The sequence below is a fragment of the Hirundo rustica genome, chromosome Z (assembly GCF_015227805.2).
Source record: "Hirundo rustica isolate bHirRus1 chromosome Z, bHirRus1.pri.v3, whole genome shotgun sequence".
Classification (NCBI taxonomy): domain Eukaryota; kingdom Metazoa; phylum Chordata; class Aves; order Passeriformes; family Hirundinidae; genus Hirundo; species Hirundo rustica.
The window spans coordinates 59714849-59732196 of NC_053488.1; the positions used below are offsets into that span (position 1 = coordinate 59714849).

At 39.5% G+C, this 17348-nt stretch overlaps 1 protein-coding gene across 5 annotated transcripts in view; it reads right to left on the minus strand.

The window, feature by feature from the left end:
- Positions 1-9657: 9657 nt before the first annotated feature.
- GRAMD2B (GRAM domain containing 2B) overlaps positions 9658-17348 on the minus strand; it is a 42476-nt gene continuing 34785 nt past the window's right edge. For 4 of the 5 annotated variants that reach the window (XM_040090614.2, XM_040090608.2, XM_040090610.2 and 1 more), the window contains exons 10-14: positions 16463-16573; positions 16174-16261; positions 15569-15670; positions 13930-14023; positions 9658-10851 (exon numbers count right to left, since the gene is read on the minus strand). In XM_040090614.2, coding sequence (XP_039946548.1) covers positions 10810-10851; positions 13930-14023; positions 15569-15670; positions 16174-16261; positions 16463-16573 — 437 coding nt within the window. In that variant the 3' untranslated portion in view covers positions 9658-10809. The remainder of the gene's footprint in view (positions 10852-13929; positions 14024-15568; positions 15671-16173; positions 16262-16462; positions 16574-17348) is intronic. The other variant, XM_040090609.2, reaches the window with a different exon arrangement.

Consider the following 17348-nt stretch of genomic DNA (forward strand, 5'->3'; position numbering starts at 1 on the left):
TAGACTGACCTATAATATAAACTGCTCAGTCCAATGTGGCAGCTGTACTAGAAACGTCTAAAATGTGTATCACATACCTATTCTTTGAGTTGTATTTTGTCTAACTACATTTTTTTACCACAATTGTTGGTATTTTAATTAACACATTTATCACAAGAAGTGTGCAGGATTCCTGTAGAATCCCTGAATATAAACCTCCTAGCTCCTGTGTGACTGTATTCACTACAACTGTATGTGCTCATGATTATGTGTTGGAGAGATGGGGGCTATCTCTTTGCCACATTCCTCTTTGTGGTATTTCTTTAGAGAGACGACCGCCGATGACAAAAGGCAAGAGCCTGCTCTTTGTCCGGGGAGGGGGGTGGGACAGGGATTATAGCGTTATTTGGTCCAGAGCTATTTTAGCTCCTTTGCCCATCCCGGGGCTTTTTCCCCGGGGAGGACGGGCCCAGAGGCAGGGACAGGCCACTGCTCAATCAGGGATAAGGTGGGAGCGGAACAGAGCTGGGTTACATTCCAGTGTGATGGATGGGCATGGCAGAGCAGGGACAAACCTCGTGATACAGTTTCCAAGGGGAACAGGGGAGAAAACATTACAAATCCAATATAAAAATGAACACAATATAAACAAAATTAACACACTGTAACATCTCTTCTCAGTTTGACCTAGAGAGCAGTTGATTTATGGTCTTGGTTTAAAGTAGAACAAATAGCAGAATAAGGTTATGGCCATGTTTCATGAAACAGTGTAAGTAGAACTATTCTCTGAAGCTTCGCTGTTGTAGTAAATCCTTGTAGGTTAAAAACACAATATGAGGACTTTGGTTTGGCTTAACCAACACTGACTGCTGTGATTCTGTTTTGCCTACTTGTTTTCTTCCCGTATTTTTTAGTTAGCTGTGTTACTGATTTATTTATTTTTTCTCCTGCCAATTTAGTGCTGAAGTGACTCCCTGCAAAGTCTGAAAAGCACCTTAGTTTTGCTAAATGTTAGAAATTAGATAATGTGTTAGAAGACACCAACCCATTGCTGGCTGCAGAAAATGAAAGGGCCTTTAAAGTGAGGATGGGGAATTCAAAATCACCAGAAAAGATAATGAGATGCTGATGATGGGAAAGCCAACATGAAAGGCACAACCAGGATTGTAGACAGATAAGACCTAGTACCAGGGTTTTAACTACTGGATGTTGTATTTGGAATGCTGGGGAAGGTCAGACTATTGCAAGTGGGAGGTGGGGCAGAGTGCACAAAATAGGATAGATTGAAAGACCGTGGTTTAGGATATATGAAAGGATAAGATGCAGAGAAAGGACAAGCTGTAGTTTAGGCCAACATGTAAGTTTGCATTTATGGCAGATGAGACATAGATAGATATATTCACTAAGGTACAGTATCAAATATACCCACATCTGGGTACACCTCAAATCTCCAAACCTGTTCAGAGTTCATTGATTGGAGCATGAAGCTAATTGGCTGTCAAAACTATCTCTTGTGATTAAGGAAAAAACACCACCAAGAGCACAAAGGAAGGCATCTCATAACAGAAGAAACATTGTTTTGATGGTTGTGTTCCTCTTAATGTGTTCTTTGCTGTAAAAATTGTCCCAACGTCATGAAGCAAGTTTTGTGGAAAAAAAAGCCTCAAGCGAAAACACCACACCAGTCTCTTTGTTCTGTGTTTTTTAAAAATCATCTCTGATGTTGCAAACTGTGCATTTCAAATCTCTGTGAGATTTATGTCAGCCATTGTTTGTCTAAGTACTCTGGCTTCCATGCTGATCATATAATTTTCTCTTCCGGTTGTTCACTGCCCTCTTCTTTATGAACAAATACTGAAAGTTCACAGAAAGGGTAACTCTTCCTTGTACTTAGCCTGTGTTATTCCTGTGTTAGCCATGCTGTGTTATTCCTGTGGGAAAGAGTAAATTTGAATAATACCATGCACAATTCTTGAGTTTTCCACACCACAAATTTCCTAAGTAAATGAGAAGTTTTTAATTCCTCAGTCTTAGCTTTTTTTTTTTTTTTTTTTTTTTTTTTTTTTTTTTTTTTTTTTTTTTTTTTTTTTTGAAACTGGGATGAGACACTGGTATTTTGGAGTCTACAGAATACGCAAAAGATGAATTATTTGCTTGGTTTTCAATGCCTTTCAGCTACTCAGAAAACATAATTTGAATTCTGTATTTAAATTGCTAAGAAAACTTCTTCTGAAATGTGGGTTAAAATGTGGAAATCATGGTCTTTCATTATTTGCCTGCCAGAAATTGGACCAAGTTGTGTTGTTGAAATATAGCAGATATTATCCAAGTCAATACAATAATTTTTCCACTAAATACCTCTAGACTGACATAATAGTCTCTATAGCATCTTCACTTTCTCACTATTAAAAAAAAAAAAAAAAATCTGCTTCATCATTCTTTAGCTTCTCATTCCTTGGTACTTAGGGATTTGTCAACTTTTGTTACAGTTCAGTAAATCATAAGAGCAGAGCCAAAAATATTTGTGCTCTTGCTTTTTCAGAATTTGTACTGTTTCTGTTTGTATAATACTATCATTACTCTAGATATATATTTGGTGGGGATAGAGAATCTGGATCTACCAGGCCACTTAACTAAGACTCAAGATACTAATTTTTGCTCTCTTTCACCCAGGCAAGATTAATACAGTGAGTGTAGCCAACACACAAAAATCTGGTTCTTCCCAGACTGTTCTGATAATTTCCTTCACAGCTCTTTCTTGGGAGAGTGGGTGCAAAAAGCTGTATTTTCCTTCAGTATGCTTTCCTGCTGTCCTACTCATCCAAGAAAAAAGCTGTCTGTGCTTTCCTGTTGCCCTTCCTGCCCCGCTGTGGAAGCCTACACCCAGCTGGGGTGCCCTCCCAATTTCTCATCAGCAGGGCTGACTGCCAGGGATCAGAAGTACCAAATAAAGGCCTCACACTGCATGAGCCACAAATGTGATGGCTTGACTGCAGCATATCCTGACTGCCAGGTGAGAGCAATCCAGGAGTATCTTGGGCTGAGCGAGGTCTGCTCCAGTCTACAAGATTTCCAGAGGAATTATTATTGCTCCACAGCCAAAGAGTGCAGTGACAGATTTCAATATGAAGAGAGTTTTTGTACACAGACGTGTTCAGAGCATTACAAAGTAAGATTTTGGCTTGTGCATTGAGTCAGAGGCTGAACAGGATCTTGGTTAAACTGCTGCCTCATCCTGCTGTTTCCCCTCTGAAACAATTCTCTGTGGCACACCAAAAAGTCTGTATCAGTTGCTGTCCTGAAGCATTTGTCAGCCTGATTTAGTAAGTTTTCTTTGAGCTAGGACGGGGAATCTAACAAAACCTAGATGTAACTGTTTTCTTTTTGTCCAGGTATGTGTGTGATGGTTCTATCCAACCTTGGCTAAATGTAGGAAAGTGCTGCTAAAAGGGAAATAGATACCTAAAGCAGATGTTTCACATCTACCCATAAGATATGAATGTGTTATTACCCCAGACTCTTATCATTTCCAGTTCCACATTCCTGCACTAAACTGATTACTCGGGTGCTCTAATCTATTTAGCAAAGCTGATGCAGCAAAGGTGAAGCAACATACCTTTGCAATGTGGACTTTGCATAAAATAACTCCAGCTGATTTTCCTGGAAGAAAATAAGGGACACTGCACCACGGGTGTACTGGTAGGGATAGTAGCAGCAGCACATGACCAGGAAGGTAGTGATGGTAGGGTGACAGTAATACTGGTCTTGAAGGAAAGCAGCTGCTGGCAGGTTGGACAAGAGTCACAGCTGGCTTCACTTAAGTGCTTAATGGCAGAGGGGATGGACATGTACATGAAACTGAAGTGACTCAGGCAGATGAATGACCAAAACCTTAAGGATCAGGCAGTGCTGATTTCTTTACATTAATTTTTAATCTCAGGACAAGTACCAGAGTTGTGTAGAAGCCTAACTTACTGCTGCTGATAGGTCTGGTCTGTTGTCTGTGCCCGTGGCTCACTGGAGAAGCACAGAGGTACAGGACAGGTGTGCAGAGAACTTGCCTAAGAATATTCTTGCAGTTTCCAATATTGCTTCACTTTACATGAAATACAATTACGTAAACAATAAACGGAAAAAGTTGTAATGTCAGCAAAACTCCTAAAGCATTATTTTAGGCATTGCTCAACATGCCTGCATTTGATACTGGGCTCTTTTACAGATTCTTATTCATATCTCTGACGGAAGATTAACTGGTTTTGGATGGGGTTACTATTTAGAAGATCAGCTTTTGGATCCAGGCTACATCTGGTAGAACAAGATGGAAAATGGAGGCAGAGGGTGGTGTAGAAATTGCTTCACTGCTGTAGATTCCAGGATGGTGTGGATGAATGTAGACGAGAGATCTCTGAAGTTGGGTTTTAGAAGATGAGGTTTATTGTAAGGGATATGAGGCCTTGCTCTGAGCTGCCAGACTGCAGCTCGTGGCAAGGCCTAGGGAGGTGGAGGAAGGGAGAGGTAGGGAGAGGAAATTCCAAGAGAGGAAAGTCCTCGGGAAAGGGTGCAAGCAAAGAGAGAGCGTCCAGCCCCCCTGGGACCCCTTATCAGGGGTCTTCAAGGTGGACTGGAACAAGACTTGGGCCAATGGGGTTACAGATACCTGATACTTCAGGGGAGGGGTACAGGTGTGGGATGAACCATACATTGGGGGTGAGACAGAACATTCCATTTGACTTCTGGGTCTGGCTGCAGGTGACCTTCAGCTGGTCACATAACTGTTTTCCCAGACATCCAGTATCTAATACATCTCAAACATCAAAACTTACTTTCAATTCTATCTCACTTACAGGTTTCTCATTCTCAGAATATAGGCAATCATATTTATAGGGTTTTTTGGCTTCATCCTCCCCAACAGGTGGTCTATAAGCAGAAGGAGGGAGTGGCTAAATACTAGAGCTCTTAGTATCAGCTACAAGCAGTCTCATATCCTTAGACCTAAACCTAACATAAATGTTACATTTTCTAAGTTCACTTAGACCCTAACCCACAAACCATTTTTGTGGTAGCATTTACTGTGATGGTCAAAGAGTGTGCAGAATCAGAAATCCATGCAGAGACTCGGAAGAGCAGTGTTCATACAATCAAGAACTTTGTCTGTCACACAGCATTCTTCCTTACAGCCATTACTATTAATCAGAGTCTCTAGAAGTGTGACCATTTTCAAGTCAGCTAATACAGATTATATCACTTTATTCACGTGTGCTGTCAGCGGCATCACTTAAAACATTTTCTGGGAAAAACATAGAAGGATATCTGTTCATGTGAATTTCATAAGCCAGTGCTGAAGCATTTATGATTCATCTGTGAGAGAAGGCTTGTGGTTCATTACATACGTTGTGGAAACAGCTGTTAGTGCAAGCTGACTTTCTTCCCACCTTACCCTTGCTCTGGAATGAGCCCATGTGTGCACATTGCCATGATAGCAAGTATTGGAAGAATTCAGAGCTGTTTTTTGCCCGGCATGCCAGATCCAGCATGTAAGGTTATAATTAAGTTACTCATTGTCTTTTCTTCTTGGAGGGAACCTTTATCCATCTACCTATAGATAGTGCGAAGAGCTGATTTTTAATTTTGTACTTGACAGCACATTGGAATGATTTTCCTTTAATCTCCCGCTAAGCACTGCTAAAATACCTAGTCAGTGGAAAATTACCTTATCAATACCATTAAGTGAGAACAGGAGTTGAAGCAGTCTTTATTGTACAGTCCAAACTACCAAAGACTATCAAATCCTTGTTACGAAGCTTAATGTAGAATGTCACACGTCCAGAACACGATGCAGATACTATATCATCGTGACATGAGCTTGCTTATTTAAAGACAGGGAAAGGTATCTTTTCAAATTTAAGAACACAAGGAACATTTAAGCAGTTTTCAAATGAACTTAGTGTGGAAACTGGAAAGATAAGAAGGTCACATAGACAGTAAGATACATGAGCAGAAGCTCTACTCACAGTGGACCAATTTAAAGAAACAATCAGGAGGAAGAGCTATCCAGACTGAACTCACAGAGGCTGGCAGCTAGTGTGAGCCTAGTCAGTATGAAATGTATATGGAGGGCAATCTTTTCTCTTTTCTAGGGCAACTCTCTTCAATAACTAATTTCCAAATGTTTTGGCACAGGTGTTTACTTAGTGAACAGACATCCATCTCAGGGTGGACTTTTTGGCACAAATACTACCTATTGTGGGGAAAAAAGAAAGATAAAGTGATTCAAGCAAAGCATTGGTAACTTCAGTAGGGGATAGCTGGAATATTCTTGTCCATTTTGTCCATGAAACACAGCCTTAGGAAAGGCTTTACTGACATACCTTGAATTCCTGCTCAAAACGCGCTTGCTAAGGTGCTGCATGCTGACCCCTTGTTTGAAAATTTGAACAGATGTGAAACTAGGTGCAGGAGAAAAAAACTGCTTCTGATTATCATATTAACCCTGCTAATACCCTCTCATAGCACACTTCTAATCGGTTCCTTCTTGGGATCATCCCTTTTGAGAGGACTACCAACAGCAGCTGTAGTCAAGGTCCTATGGACACCAGATCTAAGCCTTGTCACCCAAACAATTCGAGATTTAATTCAAGATGTGTAGGCATAGTCTCGCTGGCCAGTTTGACTAAACAGAAACTTGAGGGTCACCAGGTGCCATCAGGAAAAAGACCAGAAGGTCTGAAATAACAACGGTATAAGTGAAATGCCTATATTTTCGACAGGAATAGTGACAGGCATCATAACATTCCATGAAGCTCAGGGAATAAACTCTCCCAAGTGCTGTGGATTTACTGCAGATTGTACATTGTTTTATTGTTCGTATTTGACTGTCTTTTTTTGTTAAAATGGCTTGTGATAAACAAGGAGCAACTTTAGACACAATTAAATGAATTTTACTGACATACATTTTTTTGTGGCTGTTCAGTGAACAACAGGATATTATGAGACTCTACATTCATAAATTGATATTACACTGATTTTAAAACCCAAGAAAGCAAAAACCCCATCCCTTTTGTAAAGTCTCATTACATGCGATCATATTTAGCAGAATGCTCCACTGGGTTCAAACCATAAACCCAGAAGTGTCAAACGAGATGAGTCAATTTTCCCTCTTGAGCAAATCTGCCTGTCAGACTCAGTCTCACCAGGCAAACTGAAAAGCAGGTGTTGGTAAAATCCTTTCAAATGACATTTTTCCTCTGCTGTTTATAGAATCATACATACAGGCACTGAACACAAGAACTGTTTGCTCTGTGTAACTGCTTAATTTTCTGTTTAAATAACCAGCTTTTTCTGATCATTACTACACATCACACCTGCTCAGTTGCAGCTGAACCACCTGAGCAATATTCTGCAAAGGCCTGGATAACACCAACCTGGAGATTTCTTTATCATTTGTCAACTGACTATGAGGTGGAAACATGAAAATGAAAATGCAGGTGTAGCAGGAAGCAGAAATCATTACCACACACCTGTACGAAGGTTCGTATGAAAGCAGTTTGCAGTATTAAATTCAGATATATACTCAGACAAAAACACATACAAAACTGCTTGTTTTCCTGAAAATGCTAAAAGGAGCTACTATCTTTGATGTTGAGAGAGAGGATTTGAGCAGATGCTTCCTGCCTAGAGTGCCAGCTGCACCCTTCACACCACCAGTACCATAAACTTATCTTGACAGAAAACTAATTCAACAACCCCTCAATCCAAACAGCCAGCACAAATCCCCATTACTTTATTCACTAACTACAACTAGAGAAAACAGAAGTCATATGCCCCTCTTGCCTTCCACCTACATCTTCCCAGAACCTGACATTACTAACTACTAGGTCCTGCATGGCTGGTAGAACTCAGCTGTTTTCCTAGCCTTTATGCTGTGAGGGACAACAGATAGACAAAACTGGGTGGGGGGGAAAAAAAAAAGAAAAAAAAAAACCAAAAACCCCACCCCAAAAACAACAACAACAACAACAAAACCCACAAAAACCCCCCACCCCCACAACCAACAACAAGAAGAAATTTTTAAATTGGCTTTTAAAAGCAGATTTCCATGCAGCCTATGCAGCAAATGATGAATGATTGTTACTAAGGGTGTGTGCTAAGAATTTGTGCACATTTCTGACTTCCCTAAGGCCACACATCTTTCCCACCTACTTCTGCAAACTTGAGCTTTTGCTGAAAGGCAAAACCCCTTCTCATAGCCTTTGTATGCACAACCTGCCAGAGATACTGGAAGTCTTCCAGCTCTTTAACAGGGTCCCAGCCATAGGGAAAAGCAGCTTTTCCTTGCTTATCCCTGCTGCTAGTACTTCCCTCCCAAACATGACTGGAGCAAAGCCCCCCCTCTCCAGTTGCAATCTTGAATCACAGGATTTAAATCACTCAGTTTTAAGCTTTCTCCACATGGGGCCTTGCAGTGCTCCCGTTGAAGTACCTCAGTACTGCACACTTCCCACCTGTGCCCTGATACTGGAAGACTGTGACATCCTTGAGACATCCTCCTCCTCCCTCTAGGAAAAGGGGGACTGAGGGTAGCACCTGAGAGGCAGGGAAGAGGTCACAATGAACTGTGCCAGTGCCTCACATGGTTGCTGCGTCACAAGCCAATCCTTTCCAACGAGTGTCATTTACTTCCCTGTGTTGGAGGAACACTGTTACACCTTTGTCCAGACTCGCCTCCCCAGCATGCTGCTGCAGCAGGCTAAAGGGCACACATCCACCTCTGCTCATTCCTTCCAGTAATTATTTTGTTCTGTATGGCTACTGATAAGGGCTTAGCCTGCCTGATTTACTTAAGGCACATATCAAATATTATCTCTCTCCCTGTTCTCCTGTATAAAGGCACAGACTTGACAATGTAAGGTAAATAAAAGGCTAACTCAGTTCAGCTGCTGGATATAACCAAGTTTTTTTGTAGTTCCTTGGATAAAAGTGACTCATGGCATCAATTTTTCAACCACAGAGCTAGAGACTGCTGATGCACAATTAAAGGGAGGGAAGAAGAGAAGGCAGAGGATGAGGTGATAGTCCAGAACATTACATAAGCTGTGCAACTGGGGAAGAAAGTAGGGAAAAGAATGGGAAAAACAAACAAACAAACAAACAAACAAAAAACCAAAACAAAAAAACAACCAAAAGTTATTTCAGCTGTTGTCTAGTAAAACTGAGTTTTCCTATACATAGTGAGGAAGCAAAGGAAGAGACTTTAATAGGGAGAACAGTCAAATCTCACAATTTTTTTACATACTGTGTTCAGGTGGAATCTTGAGCCAGACAGGCACGTTAGAGCACACAGGGCCGTCTAAGCTGCCTCAGCATTCCAATACTCATCCAATATCCTCCAAGGAGGAAACCTGAGAAACCTGGGGAACTTGAGAAAACTATTACGATGTCCTCAAAACTTTGGGGGCCAAATTTGCTCTTATTGTTGTCATGGAGATCCAGAAAGAAGTCACACACAATGGAGACAGAGGAAGGACTGCAGCAGGATGCAGCTCCTAACCCCTTGTGTTGGGTGCTGGGTTTTGCACAAACTTTCTACTGCGAGGTATAAGCCTCATGAGTATCACATTCAACCAAAACTGATGGATGGACTTGGGTTCATCCAAATTATAGTATTGAGTCACTTGTTTTAAAAAAGTTTATTTAAACAAAGCAGGTACATTTCACAGAAATGGTTATAAAATGCATAGCATATTATGAACAATACTGTTACTTCACAGATAGTAGTTATTATCCTAAATATTGCTTTTTAAAAACTAATGAGCCTGCTTGGTGAATGAGAAAGCTAAAATCCCCATCTTAGGCACTCTGGAAAAAAAACAGTATGTGATATAACAAAGCAGGTGTCCACTTTTTCATTCACTCTTCTGATTGTATTGCTGCACAATTAATTTGCCAGTTCTCATTACATGGAAATATCCAGTCCCCAGAGTCACATACCAAGACTAGATTTCCATTTACTGGACTACAAATTGCACTTGCTCAGCCAACCAAAACCCCATGCAACTGCAAGTAAAGCTGACTGAGGATCTTCACACTGATTAACTTTAAGGACAGAGACCATATGAATGGACAGAAAACTAGCAGTTTTTCTAAGCTGTTCAGGTGTGTCACACCCATATTGCTATTCATAAGCAATTTGATTGTAAATTGGCAAGTCCATACAGATTTCAAGCTTGACTTCAATGGAACCTGAATGCCCAGTAAAAACAGATCTTACCCTCAGTGGTGATACAGCGTCGCATACCCAAACAGAGGTGTCTTGTTTTCTGATCTTCGGGATGTCAGGGTGTAGAGAAGGAAGTAAAAATGAAGAGCACAGCACCAACCCATAATCATAGCTAAAACAGATATCTGTTCATTCACACAACACTTCAGTACCTGAATCATGACTGATGTTCTTCACATTTATATTTGTATGACAATAGGCATAAAGTAAATGTTGAGGTAAAAGGATACGCACCAGGTTTTCACTGGTGTAAGCAACTCTAAAATCAAGCAAGCTATAAAATCCACTAATTCACACACAATAGAGAAAGAAAAATCCCCACATTTTTAAAACGTAGATACATATAGATCAAACCATATATGTTTTCAAAATATATAGATACATTCTGAAGAATCAACTGATTTTCTGCATGATGACATGAGCTTTACAGTAGTTTAAACTTGGCTTGGACTGAAAATAAAGAATTAACTTGAACTCTGGCCAGCAGAGCTCCTTTGGAACAGTTTGTCAATACAGAAGAATGAGGTCTGAAGCAGTCCAAGAACACTGATGTTTCATTCACCATCTTCAAGTAGCTTTTGTAAGTTGTTCTGTATCTTAGAAAAAGAGGGGGAAAGAGTTGGGAGGCAAGAAGTGTTACACTGCAATTTAAATAAAAAAAAAATCAAGACATACTCTTCAATATACTTTGTGCATATTAATTCTGTCACACCTCTTCATTATCATTATTCATAATGATACTCCTGTTAAATGCTTCCCTTATAATAAGTGTAATATAAGTACATCAAATGGAACACCAAGACAATTAACTAGCAGGACATCTAAGTTTTCTATGACGAACATCCCCCGAAATTTTCTCCTTTGATTGTCTCCTCCGTTAGTCATAAGAAAATAAGATGGAAATAAGAATCAAAGCTAGAAGCAATGGGACAAGAAACTGAATTATTTTCACCTTGATCAAAATCCAGTAAAAGCCTCAAACTTCCAAGTCACAGCTCTGTGGCTAAATGGATAATTCAAATAGTTTTGGAAGAGCAGACATGACCCATTTACCAAATATAGTGAATTGATTGTGAGTTACCTTCTTTTTGCTGCAATGAAAATAATGTCAGCCAGTTGCATCCTTGAGAATAACTTGAACAGACCTACTTTTACTTAGCCTATTTTTCCACTTTTCATCTCCTTGTCCTTAAAAGCAGAGAGGAGGGAACAGAGTGGGTCACACCACCAGACACATATGTTCTCAATATTTCAGTATCTTAGTAACTCAATGGCAGTGGTTACAGATTTTGTTACAGCTACCTTCACACTTTAATTTGAGGAGCCATTGTACTTCCTGTTCAAGGATACCACTTTTTAGTCCTACCTCATGATTTCTATCTCAGATAGAAACCTTTCTCAAGAAGGGCATTTTGAGGAAAGGGAAACAGTAAAAAGCACCTAATTTTATAAGAGTTCTTTACACGTCAACAGGAATTTCCTTTTAGCTTGGGTAAGTTAGTGTAAGGGCATGAGTAATATCAGGCCACATTTTCCCTCACACAATTTAATGCTTTTATCCTTTGATAGACACAGTGCGTTTTAACAAGCTGCTAAATATAATTAAAAGCCAAATTAGCAGAATTTTGCTAAACAGTGGTAGTTCCTTGGCTCCAAGTATGAAGGAGAACTTGTAAAAATCACAAGGTCACACTGAAAAAGTCATTGCAACACATTCATGCACTAACCATTTTTTAACTGCAGAGTAATTTTTAGTTTTTAATCTAGATAATTCCAGTGCTCCAGTTTACAGTGCTGTGGTCACAGGGAAAGTAAGAGGAGACATGACAAGTTATACTAGAAACTGTAGGCTACCTTTGCTGCTGCAGCCAGTTACCAGCACTTTTCACTAAGGCATATGAAAATGTTAAGCAGCTGCAGTAACTTTTTTCAGAGAACAAAAGACTATTAGATTTCTAACCATCTAGAACCTGCTCATCTAGATTAGAACAGGATGTGACAATATGCAGCTACAGGCAATGCCAATTTAGCTTGTATGCAGAGCACTCCATCTCCCTGAATATTTGGTAGATAAAGGTAAGTCTTTAAGGCTCTAGTCCTGTTGACACTAAACAAAGAAAGCAAGACATTAAAGAAAAAAAAACCCCAAAACACCAAAAAACCAAAAAAAAGCACACCACTTAAGACTAATTCAGGACAGAAGGTCACTTCTCTGCGAACAACTGAATGATCTAACTATCCAGCTGTCTATTACTGCCTCCAAGCAGAGACTGTATAAGGGAGTGGGATAGTGCCTAGCTTTGCTGCAAGGGGCTGGCTGGCTTCCCACTGAAATGAGGCCTCCTATAAACCAACTTGCCAGCCTGTCCCAGACAGCCAGAAAACAGTAACCTCTCAAATGACCTAATTTGGCTGAAGATTGTGTCTGGTAACCATCTGGTAAGCATTTCCCCCTTCTATTCAGAGTTATTGGCCAGAAAATATAGAGGGGTTAAGCCAGCATTACTCTAGATTTCCACAGCCAAGAGGGTAAAGACGTGGAGAAAGAACCCTCTTTTTGGCAGTATTTCTAAAACCTATGCCACACATATAAACAGTGATATTATATAGTCTTAGCTTCATGCTTGCGGGGAAAAAAGGTGTTGAAAGACTTTGGCACAGACTCGGTTTTAGAAACAGAGGCAAAAACATCCCATGTGACTTAACCACATGGGAATTCCAGTAACTTTTGGTTTTTTTCCACTAGTGCTTTTGTCATGCTTGGCCTGTGTATGTGTACCCAACACAACATTTCACCCATCTGTATTTGTGGGTGCATTTGTCAAGATTTGGGGGCAGGTGGGGGCGAGGTCTGCAGGGGCAGCAGCTGTGGGCCAGGACCAAGGGCTGCCCTGTGCTGGACATAGCCATTCCAGCAGTATCCAGTGGACCCATGCAGGGCACAGCCGAGCCCCAGCCATGAGAGCAGTGGAGCCTCTGGTAAAGTGTTTTAGAAAGGGGAAAAACACCGAATAAGAATTAAGGTCTACACACCCACTCCTTTCACACAGGTTTCCAATTTAAGTCACCAAATTAAGCCACCAAATACATTTAGCTTTCCAGTTAGAGAATGGTAAAAAGCAAGGGTGAGGTATAGGGAAATGCAGAATTGGTGCAGCAGTATTTGTGTTACTGAAGTAAAACAAGCAGATTCCAGCAACTTTGTGTGAGGAAGCTGACTACAAATGTAAGCAAGGACCATTTTCTTAATTAAAAACTCCAACAAAAGCCCAAAACAGAAAAATTAATCAAATACCAATAAAGGTTAAGTTCAAAATTCTTAGCCCTGATGGATTTAAAAAAGAACAAAACAAAACAACAACAACAAAAACACCCAAAAAAACCCCCAAAAAGGCTGAGATCACTACATAATGCAATAATTACCCCTGAAGTGTCTGCCTCACGGATACTTTTCCTGGTTATAAGCATCAGCTCAAGGCAAAGCTTTTACAAATACCAACGTTTATACTAGGGTTAATTTACAGTCCAAAAACTAGTCCTTTGTCTAGGAGAACATGCCACTTTTTGGTATCCAATCTGAAGGTAACTCAACACTTTTCAAGATAAAAAATGGTAGAAATACAGCAAAAACCTGATTGGTCTATCAGCATGTGCATTATATCATATGCTGTTACCTTTTCCAATTTTCTGAGGTTAGCAGTTAACTCATCACAAAGGGCATCAGCATTAATTTGCAGGTGAGATCCCAAATCTTGGTTCACTTGACGTCTGTCAAACAGAATGAAAAAGTAAGTGTGTCAGACTCAGAAAAAGAGGAAAACAGAACTGGATACACATGCAGATGGCAACAGAATGGCAAAATTGTAAACTGTATTTGTTTATAGAAAAAAAGTGCTAAGTAGCTTCTAAATACATTTTTTATATGATCTCATTCTCCAGAAGTTTTGATGGAACACTTTATAGCTATTTCCACTGAAAAGTTCTGTAAGTTCCACATCCTGTGACTTGGAAGAAATCAGAAAGCCCAAGCCCTTGACACTGCAGAACTGCAGTACAGGTTTTCCTTCCTGTCTCTTGTACTGTTTGGGGTCAGAGCAACAGAAACAGGACTTTCTTGTGTTAGTGTTTCGGAAGAGGGACACAGTATCCTGCTAATAAAAATATGCCAGAAGTGAGAAAAAGACTTTTGACTGCCTACTATGTGAGGCAGGTTTATCCCACTTCTTGCATTATAAAATGGTAAAATATAAATGCAAGGCTGCATAGATAGAGCACCATTTCCTTCCTATACCTTTTTTTATGAAGAACCTGACTCAGTCTTCTGACACATGCATACAAGCCCTACTGCTTTCCAGAGATGACAGGTGAGACCAGTTGGATCATAAACAGTATAGCTGTTGTTTGATATGACCACAAGTGCAATGTCAGAGTGACCTGTTTTGTCATGGATGGGTAACCAAAGAAAGCAGAATTTAAAAGCACACTTAAATAAGAGATTGCTAAATTTGAACCACTTTGCAAATAGTTCTACTGTGCCTGAGTCAGATCTGTCCCGAATTTTATTTTTCCCCCTTGCTTTTTCATGTGCTTCTCCAGCTGTCAGCATTTCCACTCATGTTACATGTGGCTGCAGGTTTCGCACTGAGTTTACAAATGACTTTTGAAGCCATATTTTTCAGAGCAGCTCAGAGAAAAATCTGTTATAGGAAGGTGAGAAGAGCTAATGCAGAATTGAATGCTCAATAAACTGATAAGTATACTCAGGAGTATCCAGTTAAACTTTCTTCTGTCCTAAGGCAAGAGCAGAAAGTCAATACAACTTAGAAAGGTAAACTACTGTGGAAAATAGACATACCTCTGAACCGCCTCTCCATTTAACGTTTGCGTATTTTCTATCTATGCAACACGGAGTCAAAAAAAATCCAAAGAAACAAAAAAATTAACTTCAGGGGCAGATGGCAGCAATGAATCTAGCTATAGAAAGCAGTAATTTATGGAACTATGGTCCCTTTCCCTATTTCCTCTTCAAATACACAGACAACTGTCCCTTGGTGTGTTTGGATTTTGTTTTGGTTCTGTGGTGTAGGGTTTTTCATTTCAGAAAGACAGGATGTCAGTTTCTAAATGGTATATAGACAGCACAAAGCTTTATACAAGCAAGACAGATGCCTTAGCTCAAAGAGTATGAAGTATGTTTCTAACATACTAATCAAATTACACTAAGACTGAAGATAGAGGTTACATCTTTTTCATGGAATCATTGCTATGGAAAAAGATTTTATATCCCCAATATTTTTCCAGAGTTTATCTTACTCCTTAATATGTGAATCAAAGGCTGTCATGGACATAAGGCGTTCCTCCAGGACACTGATTTTATATCTCATGTAGAAGGTAGAAAGTATTAAAACACAAACACTGTAAGAGAGAAAAATAAAGTATATCAGTTAAGAAAACTTCAGCAGTACATGATAAATCTGTTGTTAAAAGCCATTTAAATTGTTACTTGTACATGTTCAGTAATAAGGATATTGTTCTTAGAAACATTTCAGGAATACCATCAATGGTATTCAGACAGTTATGAAAATCTCAGACCTGAGTATGTGTTTGCTGAGTGACATGAAAAAGGAACCTCTGCAAGTACTTAAACACTTCTAACATTTTCAGAATCAAAAGACCCTCTGCTTTTAAAAGTAAATGACCAGTTAAGCACCTGTCCCAGCAGGCTTCTACAGATATATGTATATACATATATATGTATGCATGTATATACACATTTCTGGAAAGTGTAAAGGCCGCAATTTCCAATAATTTCCTTTTTTAAAGTAAATCTTAGATTATATAAATCATGCTTACATTATATCAATCATGTGAACATAAGAAAACCCTAGTTTTTGACAATCTTGTTATTGCTAACTTACAGAATTGCATAAAATACAAGTACATGGTTCAGAGACAAGAGCTTCTGGGACTTCACTTTGTGGAGGAACCTAAAGGCCTCAGAATGACCTGCAAGGAAAAGAACCGAGTCTTACTTTGAGCAGAGCAGAATATAAGCACTGTTTTGAAAAACACAACAGATAATGCAAACAGAGGGAGAAAAAGAAGGAGTTTTTTCGTATTATGTGAACTGATATAATTAAGCAAATTTATTCCAAGTTATTCCAGCTGAAGATATGTCCTTGATTGCTTACCATTTCGAGGACTTACCATTTTGGGCTTTTCCATCAGGCCCACGTTTACTATGTGCATCTGAACGAACAGACTTGGCCTCAGGCTTGGAAACTTTCAAGTGAGTCTCTGCTTCAACAACGTGATAATCTGTCAAAAGAAAGACCTTTAATAGAGGTGAAATATGAAGTCAAAGGAAATCATTGATAGTTTATGTTGGTCAAGAAATAGAGGAAGAGGAGCATTTCAAAAGCTTCATTTCTGTACTTTTGGGTAAAAAGCAGCAGTTGGTTTAGTATACTTGAAACAGTTTACATACTAATTCCACATCAACAAAATAAAAAGAAGCACCTGGATTGAAAGAAGATTATGTGTGCTGCATTTATATTCCAGACTTTTTAAAAGATGGCAAACCATTAAAATGTTGAAAGCTACTACTGAATTTCCAGGTAGAAGATTACAGTCACAAAAGTAATGAAAAATGCCTGGATTTGCTAGAGTAATGATTCCAAATTACTTTAATAGCAACATCAAATGGGAATAGTGCATTGTTACTTTAAAAAGGACAATACAACTCCCTTCCTGTCTTCAGAAATGACAATGGTATCTTGAAAGAAATGGGACAGAAAAATCTAATCACACTCAGTTTTATGCTCCACTTGCTTACCCTGGACTTGCTCTAATGATGCACAAGAAACAACCATGAGTGACAGATGTGCTACCTTTCACCCCTGCTTTCAATTCCTTTTTCTAGGATGGTTCTCTGCCTGGATATTGGTTTTCTCTTGTGGAAAAAGAAAATGGAATGGTTTGAAGTAGTTACTAGCCATCAGGAAGTAAGATAGCAAGTTAAAACATTATTCAGAAGCACTTCTGTGGCATGTGATGACAACACAATGAACAACACCACACAATTAAAGACATA